Source organism: Acipenser ruthenus, chromosome 3 (assembly GCF_902713425.1).
Source record: "Acipenser ruthenus chromosome 3, fAciRut3.2 maternal haplotype, whole genome shotgun sequence".
NCBI lineage: Eukaryota > Metazoa > Chordata > Actinopteri > Acipenseriformes > Acipenseridae > Acipenser > Acipenser ruthenus.
The window spans coordinates 22,733,409-22,751,343 of NC_081191.1; the positions used below are offsets into that span (position 1 = coordinate 22,733,409).

The 17,935-nt window shown below is 37.3% G+C and overlaps 1 protein-coding gene across 1 annotated transcript in view; it reads right to left on the reverse strand.

The window, feature by feature from the left end:
• The window catches only part of LOC117435603 (beta-1-syntrophin-like), a 62,392-nt gene that overhangs the window by 14,457 nt on the left and 30,000 nt on the right, over window positions 1–17,935 (reverse strand). Inside the window, exons 2-3 of the mRNA XM_034058926.3 lie at window positions 14,873–15,089; window positions 10,427–10,634 (exon numbers count right to left, since the gene is read on the reverse strand). Coding sequence (XP_033914817.3) covers window positions 10,427–10,634; window positions 14,873–15,089 — 425 coding nt within the window. The remainder of the gene's footprint in view (window positions 1–10,426; window positions 10,635–14,872; window positions 15,090–17,935) is intronic.

Consider the following 17,935-nt stretch of genomic DNA (forward strand, 5'->3'; position numbering starts at 1 on the left):
GAAAATGGCATGGACAAAAATGATGGAACCCCTAACCTAATATTTTGTTGCACAACCTTTAGAGGCAATCACTGCAATCAAACGTTTTCTGTAGCTCTCAATGAGACTTCTGCACCTGTTAACAGGTAGTTTGGCCCACTCTTCCTGAGCAAACTGCTCCAGCTGTCTCAGGTTTGATGGGTGCCTTCTCCAGACTGCAAGTTTCAGCTCTTTCCATAGATGTTCGATAGGATTCAGATCAGGACTCATAGAAGGCCACTTCAGAATAGTCGAATGTTTTGTTCTTATCCGTTCTTGGGTGCTTTTAGCTGTGTGTTTTGGGTCATTATCCTGTTGGAGGACCCATGACCTGTGACTGAGACAGAGCTTTCTGACACTGGGCAGTACGTTTCGCTCCAGAATGCCTTGATAGTCTTGAGATTTCATTGTGCCCTGCACAGATTCAAGGCACCCTGTGCCAGGCGCAGCAAAGCAGCCCCAAAACATAACCGAGCCTCCTCCATGTTTCACTGTGGGTATGGTGTTCTTTTCTTTGAAAGCTTCATTTTTCGTCTGTGAACATAGAGCTGATGTGACTTACCAAAAAGCTCCAGTTTTGACTCATCTGTCCAAAGAACATTCTCCCAGAAGGATTGTTGCTTGTCAATATGCATTTTAGCAAATTCCAGTCTGGCTTTTTTATGTTATTCTGTCAAAAGTGGAGTCCTCCTGGGTCTTCTTCCATGGAGCCCACTTTCGCTCAAAAAGTGACGGATGGTGCTATCATAAACTTCCTTCACCTTGGAGTTCAGCTTGTATCTCTTTGGCAGTTATCCTTAGTTCTTTTTCTACCATTCGCACTATCCTTCTGTTCAATCTGGGGCCGATTTTCCTCTTGCGGCCGCGCCCAGGGAGGTTGGCTACAGTTCCATGCACCTTAAACTTCTTAATAATATTTGCAACTGTTGTCACAGGAACATCAAGCTGCTTGGAGATGGTCTTGTAGCCTTTACCTTTACCATGCTTGTCTATTATTTTCTTTCTGATCTCCTCAGACAACTCTCTCCTTTGCTTTCTCTGGTCCATGTTCAGTGTGGTGCACACAATGATACCAAACAGCACAGTGACTACTTTTCTCCATTTAAATAGGCGGAATGAATGATTACAAGATTGGAGACATGTGTGATACTAATTAAAAAAACTAATTAGTTTGAAATATCACTATAATCCAATTATTCATTATCTTTCTAAGGGGTACCAACAAATGTGTCCAGGCCATTTAAGAATATCTTTGTAGAATAAGCAATAATTCATCTCTTTTCACAGCTTCTTTGCTTTATTCTATGACATACCAAAGGCATGCAAGTATACATGATAAAATAGCTTTTAATTTCATCACTTTTCAGGAGGAATGAAGCATTATTTCAATTAGCTGTAAGGGCACCAACAAATCTGAGCACGTCTGTACATGCCATTCCAACTAATATTTTGAATTTTATTACAAGGATAGCATCGAGGTTTAATACGCTTATGCTTGCAACAATTGGACAATTCCAATGTCAAAGGATGGAGGAGCCACCATGAATATGACAAATCTGCAAGGTGTTCACATTTGTCTGGTGTGACATTTCCCCATACCTCATTAAGTACCACAACAGCAAAGTCTGTTCACAAGAATGGCCCAAATTAAACTTATCTGTAATGTCTGCAGTATGAATGCAGAATTATCCAGACCCCATATTGCACATTCAGTGCTTTCCATTTGAGCAGTATGCCAAAATGTTGATGACTATGGTCAGCTACAGGGTTGCTGACTGCACCTATAAAGAACTTCCTTACTAATCACACGCTGGAGAAGTTATTAATAGGCGAGAGAAGCTGGGCGACAATGCAAATGCAGTATTTCCAAGTCGCCCTGCAGGGGCAGTGTTGTTAAGCATGGTGATCTTTTCATATCTGTGATCTATTGACCCCACGTTGAAGCTAGTCAGGCAAAGGCACATTTTTTGAGAGGAATAAAAATAATTCAACCATAGAAAACCAGGAAGAAAACAACTCTGAACTCTGAACTATTATTTACCTGATCCTTCCTGCAACATAGTTGTGTCTTGCTAGTTTTATAGTCTAACATCTCTTACAGTAGATTGCAAAACCTATCATAAAACTGATAAGAAACTTGATTTATTAACCCCACCAGAATAATCTGGATTTTATAACATAATTATCCAGGGTGATTCCTTGGTCTAACAAGCTGATAATAACCAGGGGTTGCTTATCCCAGCTGAGTTTACATTTATATAATGAATTCTAAGTCAAGTCGACAAATCTTTTGGCATTTCTTTTTTTTAATATTGTTAAAATTTACCAATCGCTAACTTGCTTTTTTCAAAATGTGTGAATTAAAACTAGTAAATGTTGTTTTTAAATCTACTGTACTTTCATACCCCTAATTATAAACTTCACTGTTTGCATCAGCCAATCAGGTAGCGAGTAGAGTGGTGAATCAACCTCGTACCACAGATGACAAATGGTCCTTTGAATTCTACTTTAGGCATCCGAATGTACATCTGTGTATGTACAAGTTTATCAGGATGGTTTTAAAAGTGAAGTCAACACCTTTATGGAATGCAATCACAGTGAAAATGCAGTGAATTATCATGCCAAGAAAAAAAACAATACAATAAACATCACAGCTTCCCTACATGCCTTGCATAAACATGAAGGAAAATATCACATTTAACATTTTTTATTTAAATATTCATTAACATTAAAAAAACTCATAATGGTAGAGATCTTAATGATTGTTTTCGACTGATTCAATGACATTATGTCTTGCGAAGTGTACTGTACTAAATGGATCATCACTTACATGTTTGAACATTACAGTGCAGTCTACTACTACATTACAACCAAATATATTGAAGAGGTGTTACAACAAATTAATAATATGTGATGTAAGCTTGCCTGCATAAGCAATAGAAAATGTTGTTCACTGGTGAAAACAATATAAAAAAATGAATAATACATTTGTGCTGTTCAAATTGGAACAGCTCCTTTTTTTCCTAGAAGCTTCAAGGCACTGAGCATGAAACATTTCAAAGTAAAAACCATACACTGTTGACCTTAGTTATGAACAGGAAAAAGTGTTAAGTGTTCTCCTTACTCTTTTGTGACCCACGTTTTCATGATACTGTAAATATTATACAGTATCTACAGTTGCAGCGGGAGGTACAGTATGCATGTTACTTAAGATTTCTGCACAGCTGTCTGTGTGGATAAAACTGCAATTAAACTATAATTATTTTTGTTAGTTTTTTCTTTTTGTACACACTATTTTGAGGTTATACAGGACTCCATCTTTAAGGCCCGGTTAATGTATAATTTAAAAGCAGAACATTTGATCACTACCCTAAAACGACTTAAGCTATGCAACTTTGCTAATTCAGATACTATCAGATGACATACAATCATAGCCAAATAAGCAATATACCATTTTATCAGACCACGAGATATTTTTAGATGCTGAAAGGTTATTTGGCTAACATCTCTATGGAAACATAATAATACAATTATAATGGAATAATACTGCCATTAATATTTTACCAAGAACAGCAAACCCTTGATAACATACCAAACTCTTTTGATGTTTTTCTCTCACACTTTTTACTTCTATCTTTCCCCAGATTACAGGTAGGCATGGATGCCTGAACAATGTCAAAGTACCCAAACCCACACGGTTTTCTTTTTTTAATTGTGCCAGAAATGTAATCTTTTAAATCTATGGTTAAAATTAGTTTGCTCATAGTTTTCAATATGTGAAGAGGCTGCTAAAGTAAAAATAAATGTAACAGATCTCAGGGATTTATCAGGATATAACACTCATTCATCTCTACATGGTCTATGGCCTGAGCTCTAATGAAACCCAACCTACAGAAGAGTAGAAAAGGAATTTCTTTCAAATAATGCACGCCGTTAACATATATATTTATTTTGATTGGGGGAAACTACAGCCCAAAGCCTGAAGAAAACTCACTATATTTTTACACCTCTTCTTACAAGGTGCAGACCATTGTAGAAGCGAGTAAATAAGAGCTGTATAAAAGCACACACCTGCAGATACCTGTCAATGGCTTCAGGATGGCTGCTGTGGTACACTTCCTGATGCGGTGACATTTAGCTCTTGTTAAGGAGAGGCAGGAACTCGTTCGGAGAAGGGCAAGATAAAGAAGACCCTGCAGATTTAATACCAGGGTCACTTTGTTTGGGGTGCCGGAGGATGCGGTGCTAAAGCGTTATTGTCTCAATCAGCAGGTCATTCAAGACCAAATAGCTTAATTGAGGGATAAGCTAGACCCCAGTATCAATCTAGGGACTGCTATCATGTGAAAGTGCTGTGTTCTCTGCACTCTGAATGTCTGGAGGGATAGCCCAATCCACCTTTTCCAGAGTGCTAGGCAAATTTGTGGATGTCATGCTGAAAAGGGCAGGCCAATACATATAATTTCCTAAGGATACTCGCATAACTGATGTTGGCTGAGGATTTTCCAAAAAAAGGACTCTCAGCTTCTTCTCAGAAAACTTTTCTTTTTTTTCTGTGCACCAAGGGGACTTTGCTGCCCTTTCTTTGAAATATTTTTTTTACTTTGTATTTTCGTGCTCCACAAATATCATACAGCGACTACTGCTCTCTGTACTCCTAACTGCAAGTGCGGACACTAAATAGATTGATGCGCTCATTGAGACCCTCATTACACTATGTAACACAATTTTTGTTCCTGGGTAGTAAGTGTTATTTCCTAATTGCTTATGCCTCAAAAGTATAGAAAATGGCTATTATTCCCCACAAACTTTGCTTTTGTGACCAGGAGTGATATTTTGAAATTTACCTATTTCCAATGAGAAAACGGGCGAATTTGTGTCTTTTCGTTCACATAAAGTCAGAAAAAAACAACATATGAATCCAAATTAACATGTTTTTATACTAAAGTAATATAAAAATGACTACAAAAGATTTAGAAGTGAGTAGTTTTTCGAGATTTACGATTATACTGTAAATCACTTTCACGAATCAGCCCCCAAATGTAGAGGCATACCTGTTAATATTGGTGGTCTCTCTATTTCTTTAAGGTCTGAAATGTCTTTAAGCATAAAGAGGTGTGGCCGTCCGATTATAACGGCATATATATGACATTGCCAATTCTTGACTTATAGTGTATATTATACTTCAAGACTAACAGAGCTATTGTATTTAAAAAGTACTGTAACCTAACCAAACACACAGAACTGTTATTTGAATGTGTTACAGCTAATGATATAACTCCACAAATCTTACAGGTTATGGACTTCTATTGGCTGTGCAGATGTAATGTGTTATGTTTTAAAGGAAGACGTGTTTTAGTTACATACTATGTTAAAGAAAGCATCAAATCCAGTTACTCTCAATAACAATAAGCTGCCTTTTGAAGCTTTTATGTCATTTACATTCAAATCTACAAGTGGGTAGCTGTTGTAGGATCAGGGAGATGGTTTGGACCACAAGAGCATGTGGCCTGTATAGTATGCAGGCTCAAAATAACTTTACAAAGAGCAGATAGTAAGCTTGTTAGCTGCAAGCATGTTTTGTTAATTGAAATAAAACAAAAAAAAGTGATGTCTGTACAGAAAAAGAGAGAGAACTAGTGGTGATTATAGAAACAGAACTTGATACTTGCTAATTGAAACTCAAAGGTCGCCCACTATTTGCAGCCATGTAAAGGAACGTCTTTGTGACCAACTCAATGAGTTTGTTTTGTTTGAGTTCTCTGGATTGGCAGGTCATTGACCTAAGCATTGTGAACAAAAACCACAGGTAGGACAGACTGTTCAAACAAAATCTGCCAACTCATGCATAGACCCATTCTGCTTGATTGTGGAGTGGGATGTTGCCTCATAAAGTAAACTCTACGGGGTGAAATGATCATGATTACATTGGGACTGTGATCTGTTCTCTGCATATGCTAGAGGGTGTGTGTTGCTTTAAGAAACCCTTTCTCTCATTGGATTGTTCAAAGAGTTCTGTAATACTCTTACTCCCATTTTTTTTAACAAAGTATTGTAATTAAATTTCATTCATTTCACAGAATACAGATTGTCTCAAGGTTAATAATTGTAATTAATATCCTCTCTGGGTCAGATTTATTATCCCAGGCGACAGAGGTTTAATTAGTGATGGTGGCTGTGCAATGTGTAAAAACGTAAATGTATGTATGTCACACTTTAGGGTTTTATATAAATCCAAAGAACCCCTTGAGGGTCTGTCACTGTGTTTTGCCCATGTTACATAAAAAAACAAAACAAAACAAAAAAAAACACATATATGGTATTTTGAATTTTACATGGACACCCACTCTATTACAAATTGGTCTAAATAATTATAGGACAAAGTCATGAAAATCAAAGAGTGGTATCCTTGTTAAATGCCAAATCTCATTTAAGTAAATGGGATTTCAGATGTAAGCTGGACACCACAATTCATTCTTTAGCACACATTACTGAGAGTATCAGAAGCTGAGAATATAAGGCAGTACCTGTCTGTATGTACGTCACACTTTCAGTAGAGCCTAACTGTCTCACAGTAGCTGAAGTAACAGTAATCCGTTTTATGTTGGGGTTAGAAAGTACATTATCCATATTCATTTAAAACCTGTATTATAACAAGTTTGGCTCAACTAAGTGAATACTTATAAATCATTTTCATTGCGCTGACATTTGACTGGCTGAACTATTTGAGGCGCTTGTCTTATTTTCCTCAAACACTGAAAGGGGAATTTGTTGTGAGATTCTACTTGATATGCGTAGAGGAAGGACAAGGGATAGGCATGTTATTACATTCCTTATTTTGTAATTTTAGGTTGTACATACAAGAACCAAGAATGCCGTCTGACTATTCACTACGAGCAAGGGTTCAACGTGTCAGCTGAACTGCAGGAAGGGGCTTTGTTAAAACCCCTTTTTAATTATCCTTTTGAGAAACTCAAAATGTCCTCGGATGATGGGGTGAGGATGCTTTTCTTAGACTTTGGAGGAAAGGAGGGTGAAATAGTAAGTATTTTGTTCTCAATTTAAATTTTTCAACCAAATTCTCATATATTAAATTTAGCCATCTATGCACTCCAGATCATTAGAAATGAAACCTGTTCCACTTGTTAACCTTTTCCCTGAAGAGTTTTTGCTGCATGAAACCTAGTTGCAAATATTTCACAGTACAGGATCTAAAAGAAACACAATCACACTCTATGCATTTCCAAAAGAACAGGGCTGAATTTGCGGAGCAGAAAGACACACCTCTATATTCCTCAATTACCAGAGATCATTACAAGCTCAAGGGGCAAAACTGAAATTAAAAGTTTGCATTGCCTGGGGCTGGTTCAATCAAATTACAGAACCGATTTTATGACTTGCATTATTTTGCTGTTCAATTACACAGTTGTCAAAAACAAAGCTCTTGAAACACAAATATACGGCACCTCTAAAAAGTTTGATTGAATGTCACCATAGAACAGGAAATAACAAAGGTGTATTTCTTTGTATTTAATCTCCCTCCTAGTGTTTTAACTAACATTTATATGCCTAAAATATATACAAAATAGACATTTCAGTGGGCAGGTACTACAGATTGTGAGACTTTTCTAAGGGAGGGGACTACCAGGTATTGGGGGCTAAAACTTGAATTTAATAAAAAGAAATTAAGACCTCACGACATGACTAGAAATAGTAGAGCTTTACTGGGATTTGTGAAACTTGATCAATGAAATGCAGGGGTCTTTGCCAGCAAACAGTTATTAAAGTGTATGTATAGTCATATTATGTTGTTAGGAATGTGTAATGTAGGCTAATGTAATTTTCTTTTGTTATGCTGGCAGTACACTGCTGTGTACTAAGTGGGGCTGTCACTTACTTCTATAAAGACACTTTGGCTTATCTAGCCCCTGAAACATACGTCTATGGCAGGCAACTATAACGGAGCAGGAACTCCTGAACTCATAAGCACCTTAACACGGTAAAAAAACAAAAAAAGTAATTTGAAGCTACTTACCCTTAAGGTACTGTATATACTGGTGTAAAATACTTAAGTATTCAAAACTGAAGACCTGAATGGGATTGTACTCAATAATTGTTGGGTGGCTTTCCAGGCAAAAACATTGCTGCAAAAACTGATGGGCTGTGCAGAAAGATACTTTTGTAGACCAACCTTTTCCTTTCATTTTCTTCTAGCAACTCGATCTCCACAGTTGTCCGAAGCCCGTCGTTTTTATTCTTCATTCATTTCTCTCTGCAAAGATTGCACGGCTCGGCTTGGTGGCGTGAGACAGATTGACTGCTGAGTGACTGAACGAACGTCCCAGAACAGAATCTAGTGGCTGGTAGCCATGTATAGTACATTGGGGATCAAGACACCTTTTTAACATGGTACAAAAAATGCGTAAAATGGGGCCAAGTTAGACCCAGGAGTATTTTGGGACAAAGAACATGATGGGAGACTACATTTGGGGGCTGATTTGTGAAAGTGATTTACAGTATAATCGTAAATCTCGAAAAACTACTCACTTCTAAATCCTTTGTAGTCATTTTTGTATTACTTTAGTATAAATACATGTTAATTTGGATTCATATGTTGTTTTTTTCTGACTTTATGTGAACGAAAAGACACAAATTTGCCCGTTTTCTCATTGGAAATAGGTAAATTTCAAAATATCACTGTCCTGGTCACAAAAGCAAAGTTTGTGGGGAATAATAGCCATTTTCTATACTTTTGAGGCATAAGCAATTAGGAAATAACACTTACTACCCAGGAACCAAAAAAAAAAAAAATTTGTTACACGGTGTTATCATAATTGCGGATCATTATTTGTGCGTGTTCAGGAATTTTCATTGCTCTTAAGCTTACATAGGGTGCAGTGCAAAATAATTGCCTAGCTGCAATTATTTGCACTGCACCTATACTTACACCCCCTTAGTGTTTAAACTTAAATTAATGTTTATGCAGGTAATGATCACCTTTTTAGTTCCAGAATATAGCTTTAGATTTCCTGCAGAACAAGTTTGTGAAGTGAGTTTATATATATATAAAAAAAAAAACAGGAGCTTCCTTTGTTTGTACATTTGCCCTCGGATAATAAATGGCAAATGTAAAGAACAAATCAACATTCATTACATGCCTCTGAAGTGATCAGTTCACAACTGCAATCCCAGTAGCAAAGACAATATTCAGCAGCACAATCCACTAACACGGTGCTGTACCACAGAGCACTGACCAGACGTTACCACAGAACAAGCAAGAGAACAAAAGGAACCTGCTACTTGCCTGTCTTAGCTGTGTGTGTACTGAGGTTAACAATAAGAACACCCCCAGCAGTTAATTTGCTTCTGCTTTCTATCAGTGTACCAAATACAAAGTGTTTACAGTTTGTTCCAGCAGTGCGTCAGAGCTGGAGAGCCCCAGAGCCTGAAACCAGCTCTTGACGAAAGCCGCAGTTGTTGCGGAGAGCAACTTGGAAAGCACTACAGAATATGTACTGAAGGCTTTTCCCGTCACAGCCATTCATCATGGGATGAGAAAAAAAACACACACAAAGTAACAAGAGCCTCTAACTAAGGGCCTCATTAAACCCAGAAAAGAGGATAGCCAAAAAAAGCACAGATTTCACCTCTATTAGTTTTCTCCCCCTGATTCGTGCCAAAGTTCACTTAATGAGGCAGTGATGAAAAGAAAGCATCAAGGAAACAGACCAATCATACAATAATCCCTTCTCTTTTAGCCATTAAATATCACTGGCTAGTGTATCAGATGGATAGACATAGCTATTGATGCCCATTTCAAGTTACATGTTTGAAGAGGCTTTCTTGCCTTTTCTTTGGCATTGCTTTATAGAGTGAAATATCTGTGACAACCTTTGGAAACAGTTCTCTTCTGTTGTCTATTAGTTAAGCAACCCCTGCCCAGGCCTCTTTTACCCTGAAAGCCTCTTAAATGATCAGATACACTTTTTAGTTCTAGGAATTTATTGTGCAGATACTGACATTGCCATAAAAGCTTCCCCTCACAGCTCAACCCTAACCTCAAACCTCCCTGTCATACAGTTACTGATTTAGCCCTCTGCCCAACCCAGTCCTATCTCTCCAAATGTATGGCCCTCTAATGAGCAACGACAAGAGTAGATCTGGATTATGTACTGTATACAGTGGTTCCTACAACCTGACACCTTTTAAATAAATGTCTTAGGTATTGAACTTTATTTATTTATTTATTTATTTATTTATTTGTTTGTTTGTTTATTTATTTATGTATTGATGAATTTATTTATTTAATAAGTCATACAGTGTTTTTTGAAGTTTAAGCTAAATGGCAAAACAATGTAAATGACCAACATATTAAGAGGTGTAATTATTAGCAGTTAGATTTGATTACCTTTTTTGCAAGCCAGCCTAGATGTTGTATTTCTCGACTCCCAGCGATTCCAGTTCTTCCAATCTGCTCTTTGACTTCTGCTATAACCTTGGCAACTGAGTCAATGGCGTTGGACTGTACAGCGCTAAACCAGCCCTGTGCTGTTGTTGAGTCCTTGCATCTCAGGACTACAGTGTGCCTTGCATCTGGGGAGTGAAGTTCAAACTGGCTGCAAGGAAAATTACGAGGAAGATATTAGCAGCAGATTTGCGTTACCCTAGTTAAAGATACTTTAAAACTTCTAATACAAAATCTCAATGGTAATTTTTGCACTGTTATTTTACATACGCAAAAAACGTTTTTAAGTCTCTATTTAGCTGGTTGGTAACGAAATGATTCTAAGCACAGCAAATTAGACCAAGACAATTGAACATCCCATCATATTGAAATCAAATGAAATATGTATTTACAGGTGTACTGGCAGGTTTACAGGCATTAAAACTGACAACATGGAACTCCGTGTAGCCAAATAGTTATAATTCTCTACTTTTATGCATTCAAGTTTCATCTATGTTTGTACCATTTTGGTAAACGTTTCTTGTTTGCTTCCAATGATTCCAATTAGCATGGCTTTCACAAAGTGTGATGGATTACCAGCACAGATTTTTACACACAGTAGCTTTGTACTGTAGAAGTATAACACATCTCATAATACTTATGTGAAAGTACAGCTTTGCATTATCCACAAATATCTGTGAATGTTTTGTTAAACCTTGTTAACATGCTTGACAAATGGCATCAAAGCCAAACCCTGTTTAACTCATACATAATTTCATTGTTAGACCATGACGGACCTTCTAGGTCATCAATGCTACCATGGTTTACCAATTTTCTATGTACTACAAAGGTCTGGTATGTTACACCAATCTACCCGCTGTGTGTAACCTAAACATAAAAGACCTAAAGGAGAGCTAGCACATCAAATTAGGATCAATTACTCTTTCATTTGTGCAGCGTTTCAACTTCAGCTTGTCATTTCATTCCCACTTTGTCAACTTAAAAACAAGCTGAGAATGCTGACATCACAAATTCAGATGAGAGTTTTATTACAATAAACCCACAAGATTAGTTCACATAATGCCTCTCTGTGAGTTCTCAAGCAATGGATGACATGTTTCTGTTCTTCAGCTTTTGACAACAACACTCAATTAAACCCTGAAAAAAGCTACAGTGTTTCTGCAAGGCTACAGAGACAGAGAGAAAACAAGCCTGCCATTGAGCTGTCGGAGGAAACGGCTTCCTCAAATGGCTAAAATGCTGGCCTCATAATGAGAACAGCTGTTCACATTCCCACAATATTTATAACTCTGGTGTGGAGCAGCCGGGCTTCACATGTGAGAGACCAATCAGCTGTTTACCTGCACTTCTGGGGGAGCTGTTCTATTTGTGATAACTGCTTGAAGGTTCTAGAACTTTACAGGAATTCTCCTTTAACTTTAGTAAAGGGGAGGAGGGTGTAGGGCAGGGATCAGATTTGACATTCCATGCACATTCATTGCATTTCGTAAGTGTCATGAACTGCCTGAAGCATTCAGGAATGTATCAGTTATTTCTGGTGACTTCCTCTCGTCAGATAACGTATTTTTCATCCCCAAGATTAGACAGTATGGTATACTGTATTGTGTTTTTTTTAAATTTTGTATTATTTCTTTATTTTTATTATTGCCTGGTGCTGTTGGTAACCTGCAGCAATAATACAGACCACTGGCATGAATTCCCAGCTATGCTAATTTAATACATTTTGACTTTTTTTTGTCCTTGGTATGTACCCATGATAGATGCTAGTGTACAATTAATTGCATCTTATAAGCTAAGGGACAGGCTTAAAGCAATCTGCTATCCAGTGACCAAAAATATCTTTCTGTGCTTGACAAAGAATTTTGTTTTTGTTTTTTATGTAATATTTTTATTTACTTATTGCAAATGGGGTGCATTTTTTAAACGTGCAATAGCTTCAGTATTGCTGTATAACCTTACTTATAAAACAACTATAACATCACTGTCATCAGTGAAATGGCAATAATTTGAAACGTTGAATAAATCTAAATGGTGTCTCAAAAAATACTGAATGAAGAGCTCTCTAAACCCCTCAATATGCTATGCTTATTTGTTCCTATTTGGTCAAAGAAGCTTGAGTAGATCTCAGTTGTTAATAAAGAATTGCTTGGTATGGCCGTTAGTTATAGTAGAAAGTTGCATGAGGTTACATCACAAACGGGATCTTCACTGCTGAAGTCTTGTGAACATGCAAAAAAAAAAAAAAAAAACTTTGTGTGTCTTTTGTACATCTTTTTAGCATGAGAAGGCGATCTATCCACCCTTGGCTTCACACTTCCTAAAGCATGAGGAATGTGCTTGGCATGCGAGTGCTATGTCACAATAGAGAGTGAATTAGGAGTTTCTAAATTACATGGAAACCCCACCAATGAAATGTGTTCTAAAATGTTGTTGGATTCTTTAAGTTAAAAAAAAAACGGTGGCAGTAGCTTTATACCCCAGTACACTTCTCTCAGTAATGTCACCGAAAGAAATTAATGTTTATTTTATGTTAAAAAATGAAAATAAATAAGTAAATATGTATGCACATCAATTGATATATATTATTATTTTTAATAATTAAACTTATTTTTAAATCACCCAACCAACCATATCAATGGTTTTGCACTGGGGGGTTTGAGAATTTGTGTTCGTTCGCAACATCACAAACACCTGAGGAGCCGCCAGTGACCTTAGTGAGGTGACTCAGTCCCTGACAATTTTTATTACCGTAACCAGCTGATGCAATGCCCCCTGTGGAATCCCCAGTGAAGATCATCAACATTGCACAGCAAGGACCTGAACCTATGCTCCCCTGACAATAAAACTCACCCTACACACCACATGGCTGTGGTCTCAAGCTCAACTGACGGTTATTTATAAAACAGTCTTCAGTAACTCCTCCTAGGGTTTTATTTTAAATTGTGTGCCTCCTGCATGTACTTTGCTTTAGTGGTAAGGAATTTTAGAAGATGATTATCACATCATGCTCCCCTGGACAAATCAAATTGTAATGGGGACAGGAAGAGAGAAGCAGAAAACTCTTGTATTTTACATTAACTTTTGTATGACTTGTAATACAGTACCTTGCTGTGAGCTGCTAGCCTGATTTACTCTGTAAATCAATAAAGTAATACTGCTTTTCAAAATCTAAATTCCAGGTTACAATCAGTAACTGCTAATAATGAAACCCTGTACATCAGGTGCTGGTATGTTTTTTTTTTTCCCAGTTTTCAGCAGTCAAAACAAATTAAAACTTTGAAGATCATTACATAAGCTTCCATGTTGTCCTTATCAGCTTTGATGTTTAAAAGGCTGACCTAATGAAAAACTAAAAGAAAAATTGGGTGTTTTTTAAAACTTCAAACACTTTAAACAGAATGAAATAATAAAATGAATTAACTTTAGTTCACCCCTAAATTATAATATAAGGATTACTAATTAAAATAAATAAAATGTATTCAAATTTTCTCTCATAAATTAGGCATCCATAAAATTATAACTCCATAACTCTTTAAATGTTACTTTTCATGCAAATTGTGGAAAACATAAATAAATTAAAACATTTTCACTTAAAAATCACGTAAAAAATATCCACAAAAAGCTAAATATTTTTCAGAACAACATCATGTGTCATCAGCTTTTATGTGTTTCTCTCGGGTCACTCACCTCCCTAGATTACAGACTGTATATTATATAGATTGTTTGATAAGAACTTGTAAGTCTTAGTTCAGTTAATTTTCAACTTAAAAGGCCACACACAGCAACCAGCTAAAACCATTAAATCATATCTAAACACTGCAGGCAATCTTTATTTTATTGATTTTGAAATTGCTTAACCTGCCACCCCCAAAAAGTGATTTAATTTATTTGTTATATGTCCTTTCTATTTTGTGGTGTTTGTAATCATTCTGAGTGGTTCTGAGTTCTCCAGCTCCAACACGCAGTTATTATCATTTTTAAATCTTCCTGTACCTGGCTTTGAGCTGCTTCAAGCTTTCCATTCAGTCACAGCACAGGATTCTACAGACAAGTTCAAAACCAGGTAAAGACAGATTTATTATTGTAATAACACAATACTGGAGCAACAGAAGCACGCATAATGATAGCAAATAGCATAAAATAGTAAGGGGCAAAAGGGTAAGATAAAAAGAAAATGTAAAATAACATTTGACATAACATACTGTTAAGTTTAACCTATATTATTTTTGTGTTGTGTGGAAGAATTTCTGCTCAATTGACAGGACTTTGAGCAGATGCCATATATTTCCCTGCTTCTGCTGCCCAATGTAGAGACCAGCTTACTGTCCTACTGACCAGCTATTTAAAGTTCAGTAACTGTAGGTCAGAAGGAACTTAAAAATATTTTACCTGTTCTCTGGGTCCAATTTGGTCATACTCCTTGTGACATAGCACATTTTCAGTGGTATGTATCTCCTGTCTCCATGGAGAGAGAAGGCTGGAGGAGAGGGAGGCTCGGAGGAAACACTGCCCAGGCGAGGGGACTCTGGAGGAGGTGTCTCCCATCCAATTTCAGAGACTGGAGATCCTTTCTTCACATATGGGGTTGCCTCCCGCATGTACTTCACTGCAATAGTAAGGAATTATAGAAGATGATTAGCCAAAGTGTTTGTCCCCCGAGATCAATTAATCTCTTATTTTCTGACAGTATACCCTAATGCATTTGACAAATCTTACTGTAATGAGGAGAGTAAAAGAGAAGCAGAAAAATGTTTTATTTTACATTAGTGTAGCCTGGGGGAAGCTGCGAAGTGGGCTATGTAAAGAGAGGGAGACAAGCTGCAGAGCCCAGTGACATCACAGCCTATGGGAAGCAGTCCCAGAGAGGTCGGAGGGCATCACCACAGAAAGATGCACAAGGGAGAAAATAACAAAAAAATAAAGGGGGAGAGGAGCTACAAAAGATTTACTGCATGCATTCCATTTTAGTTTAGCTAAAAATAAAATATACTACCGGTAGCCATTTTATTTCTGTATCATGTATATCTTGCAGTGTATGTATGATAGTGTATACAGAAAACTCTGATTGTATTCAGTGGATACTGCTACCGGACAGGACAGTCACCTGGGTTACCAGGAAAAATCCAGTCAGTGTGTCCTCTCAACAGCATAGGTAGTTAGCTAGGAGTCACATTTTTGGAAATTGTGCAATCTGGGCTCCAGAGAGCGAGCTGAAGTGGCTGCTCCCAGCCTCAACAAGCGCTAGCATCGAAGAGGCCTGTAACAGTGACACATCCCAGGTTTTTTGTTTGTTTGTTTGTTTTGGTGTTACTCTCTGTTTGTTGGGCCTCCACTCATGTTTGCATAGCGGCCTATGCGGTAGAAGGCCGATAGTTTAATCTTTCCACCAGTATATGTAATCTGTTATTTAACATAAGAGCATACATATATAAAATGACTCCTATATTACGTTTCTTGTTTATCCACTGTGTTTTTACCTTCCCTCCTTTTTTTGGTTTTATTTGATCCTGTGCACACACACATTGTTTTTCCTTTACTGTGTGTACTACTACCCAACTCCGTTTGTTTTTGATTATTAATGTAATTGTAAATTGCTTTTCTACTCAGTCTGCTATTGGCAGTAAACTTTTGAAAGGAAGTCCTCCTATTTAATGAGATAAGTGTGGTGTGTAATTGTTGGGGATAACATTCAGGTGAGTGGGAGAGAAATAACTAGGGTCCTAAAGGGCAGATTTCTAGCATTGCCCATCTTTTAGGTGGAGGCACCGCAGCACTGGTTGAACACCACTAAGACAAAAGACTGCAGATTACTGAACCTAGGCGCCCCACTCGAGGTAGGCTTTACCCAGTGACAAGGGGGATACATTAGTTTGTAACACAGATACAACAGTGGAAACCATTGCTGTCTATTGTTATTGTTAGCTGTGTATATGAGTTTCAATGCAGTTTCCTGCTGTGATCATTCATTTCTGTTCAAACTTGAAATTGTTTTCAAAATAAACTCTTATTGTGTTTTGATAAGTATGGTCTTGGATTTCTAAAAAAAACATTTTGAACACACATCTGCTTATAAAAGCTAACCATAATGAAAGACACCGGTGTGATGTTTAATCTTTATACAAACAAACAGGTTTTATATCAGTAAGAAAAGTTCCCCTGAAAACAGCTGTATATAACTTTTTTTTTTTTAATTACAAGAACAGAGGTCTATTTCATTTTACTTTCTAAAATTGTTTCCAGGTCACAAAATACCTACAACAATAACATCTTTTGTTTTTATTGTATTTAATTCTTTGGGATCATGAAAAGTGCTGGATAAAGACTGCTGGAAACACCCTCTATCGACAAATCAGAGTACCAATGTGAGTCACCCCTTTTTCCCTGTGAGGATGTTTCATGGCTGCACTGAAGGGACCACTCTCTGAGGGACTGAGGGAGGTGCTAAGCCTATTCAATCTGCTTGCAAAGGTGGCCAGTGTCAATGGTTCTGAATTGTATGGCGGTTTTGTAACAAGTTTTAGCTGAGGACTAAGCTGTGACCATTAGCCTTATTTCTCTTAAGTCGGATTCAAACCCTGGGCCTGAGGTGAAAGGCTAATGCATTACACCACCTAAACACTCTGTGAAGTATTTAAAATTGTTTATTTGGCCCATCTTATGCTGCCAAGGGCATAACTCTCTCAGACTTCAACCCAAATTACTGTTTCAGCAGAGCAGTGGCATTTAGGCTGCTACGTAACAGTTACGATTTAAAGTTACTTACGTAGAAAACATAATTGCTTTATTTTAAAGTTTGATCAGTGGTGGGGCCAATTGTGTGATATTTATACTGTACAATATTGTTTCTAACAGTGTCCTTTACCGTGGAACTGTGTCCATTTTGGCAGAAGGGCCACATATCTAGCTAACTCCATATGACTTTTTGCTGGCAAGCGATTACCGTATTACTTCGAATTTAAGATGCTTTTTTAACCATTTTATTGCTTCTCAAAAATAGCCACATCTTAAATTGGAGTACAGTAGTGATGTGTGTATTAAAATCACCAACAAAAGACGTCACTGCCCGAATACACAAGCAGCAACATGACTTACTGCAGAGAAAAGACGAACCAAAATGCTACTGCCTGATCTCAAATTATCCATGACATACAGGAAGCCCTTTGCAAAGAAGCGTCATTAGCTTCCTGAGGAACAGAAAGAGAAGCTTTTACAATTTCAGCGTTTCTAACAAACAGTACCAGCTTGGACAGATCGGAAATGCTGATCAGACCCCCGTATTTTTTGACATGCCAAGCAATACCACAGTTCACAAATTGGGAGAAAAACAGGTGTGAGTTATAACGACTGGAAATGAGAAGCAGCACATAACTGTAATGCTCTGTGTGATAGCAGACAGCCGCAAACTGCCTCCATGTGCGGAATTGAGGCTGTATCTTTGTAAATGCATATTTA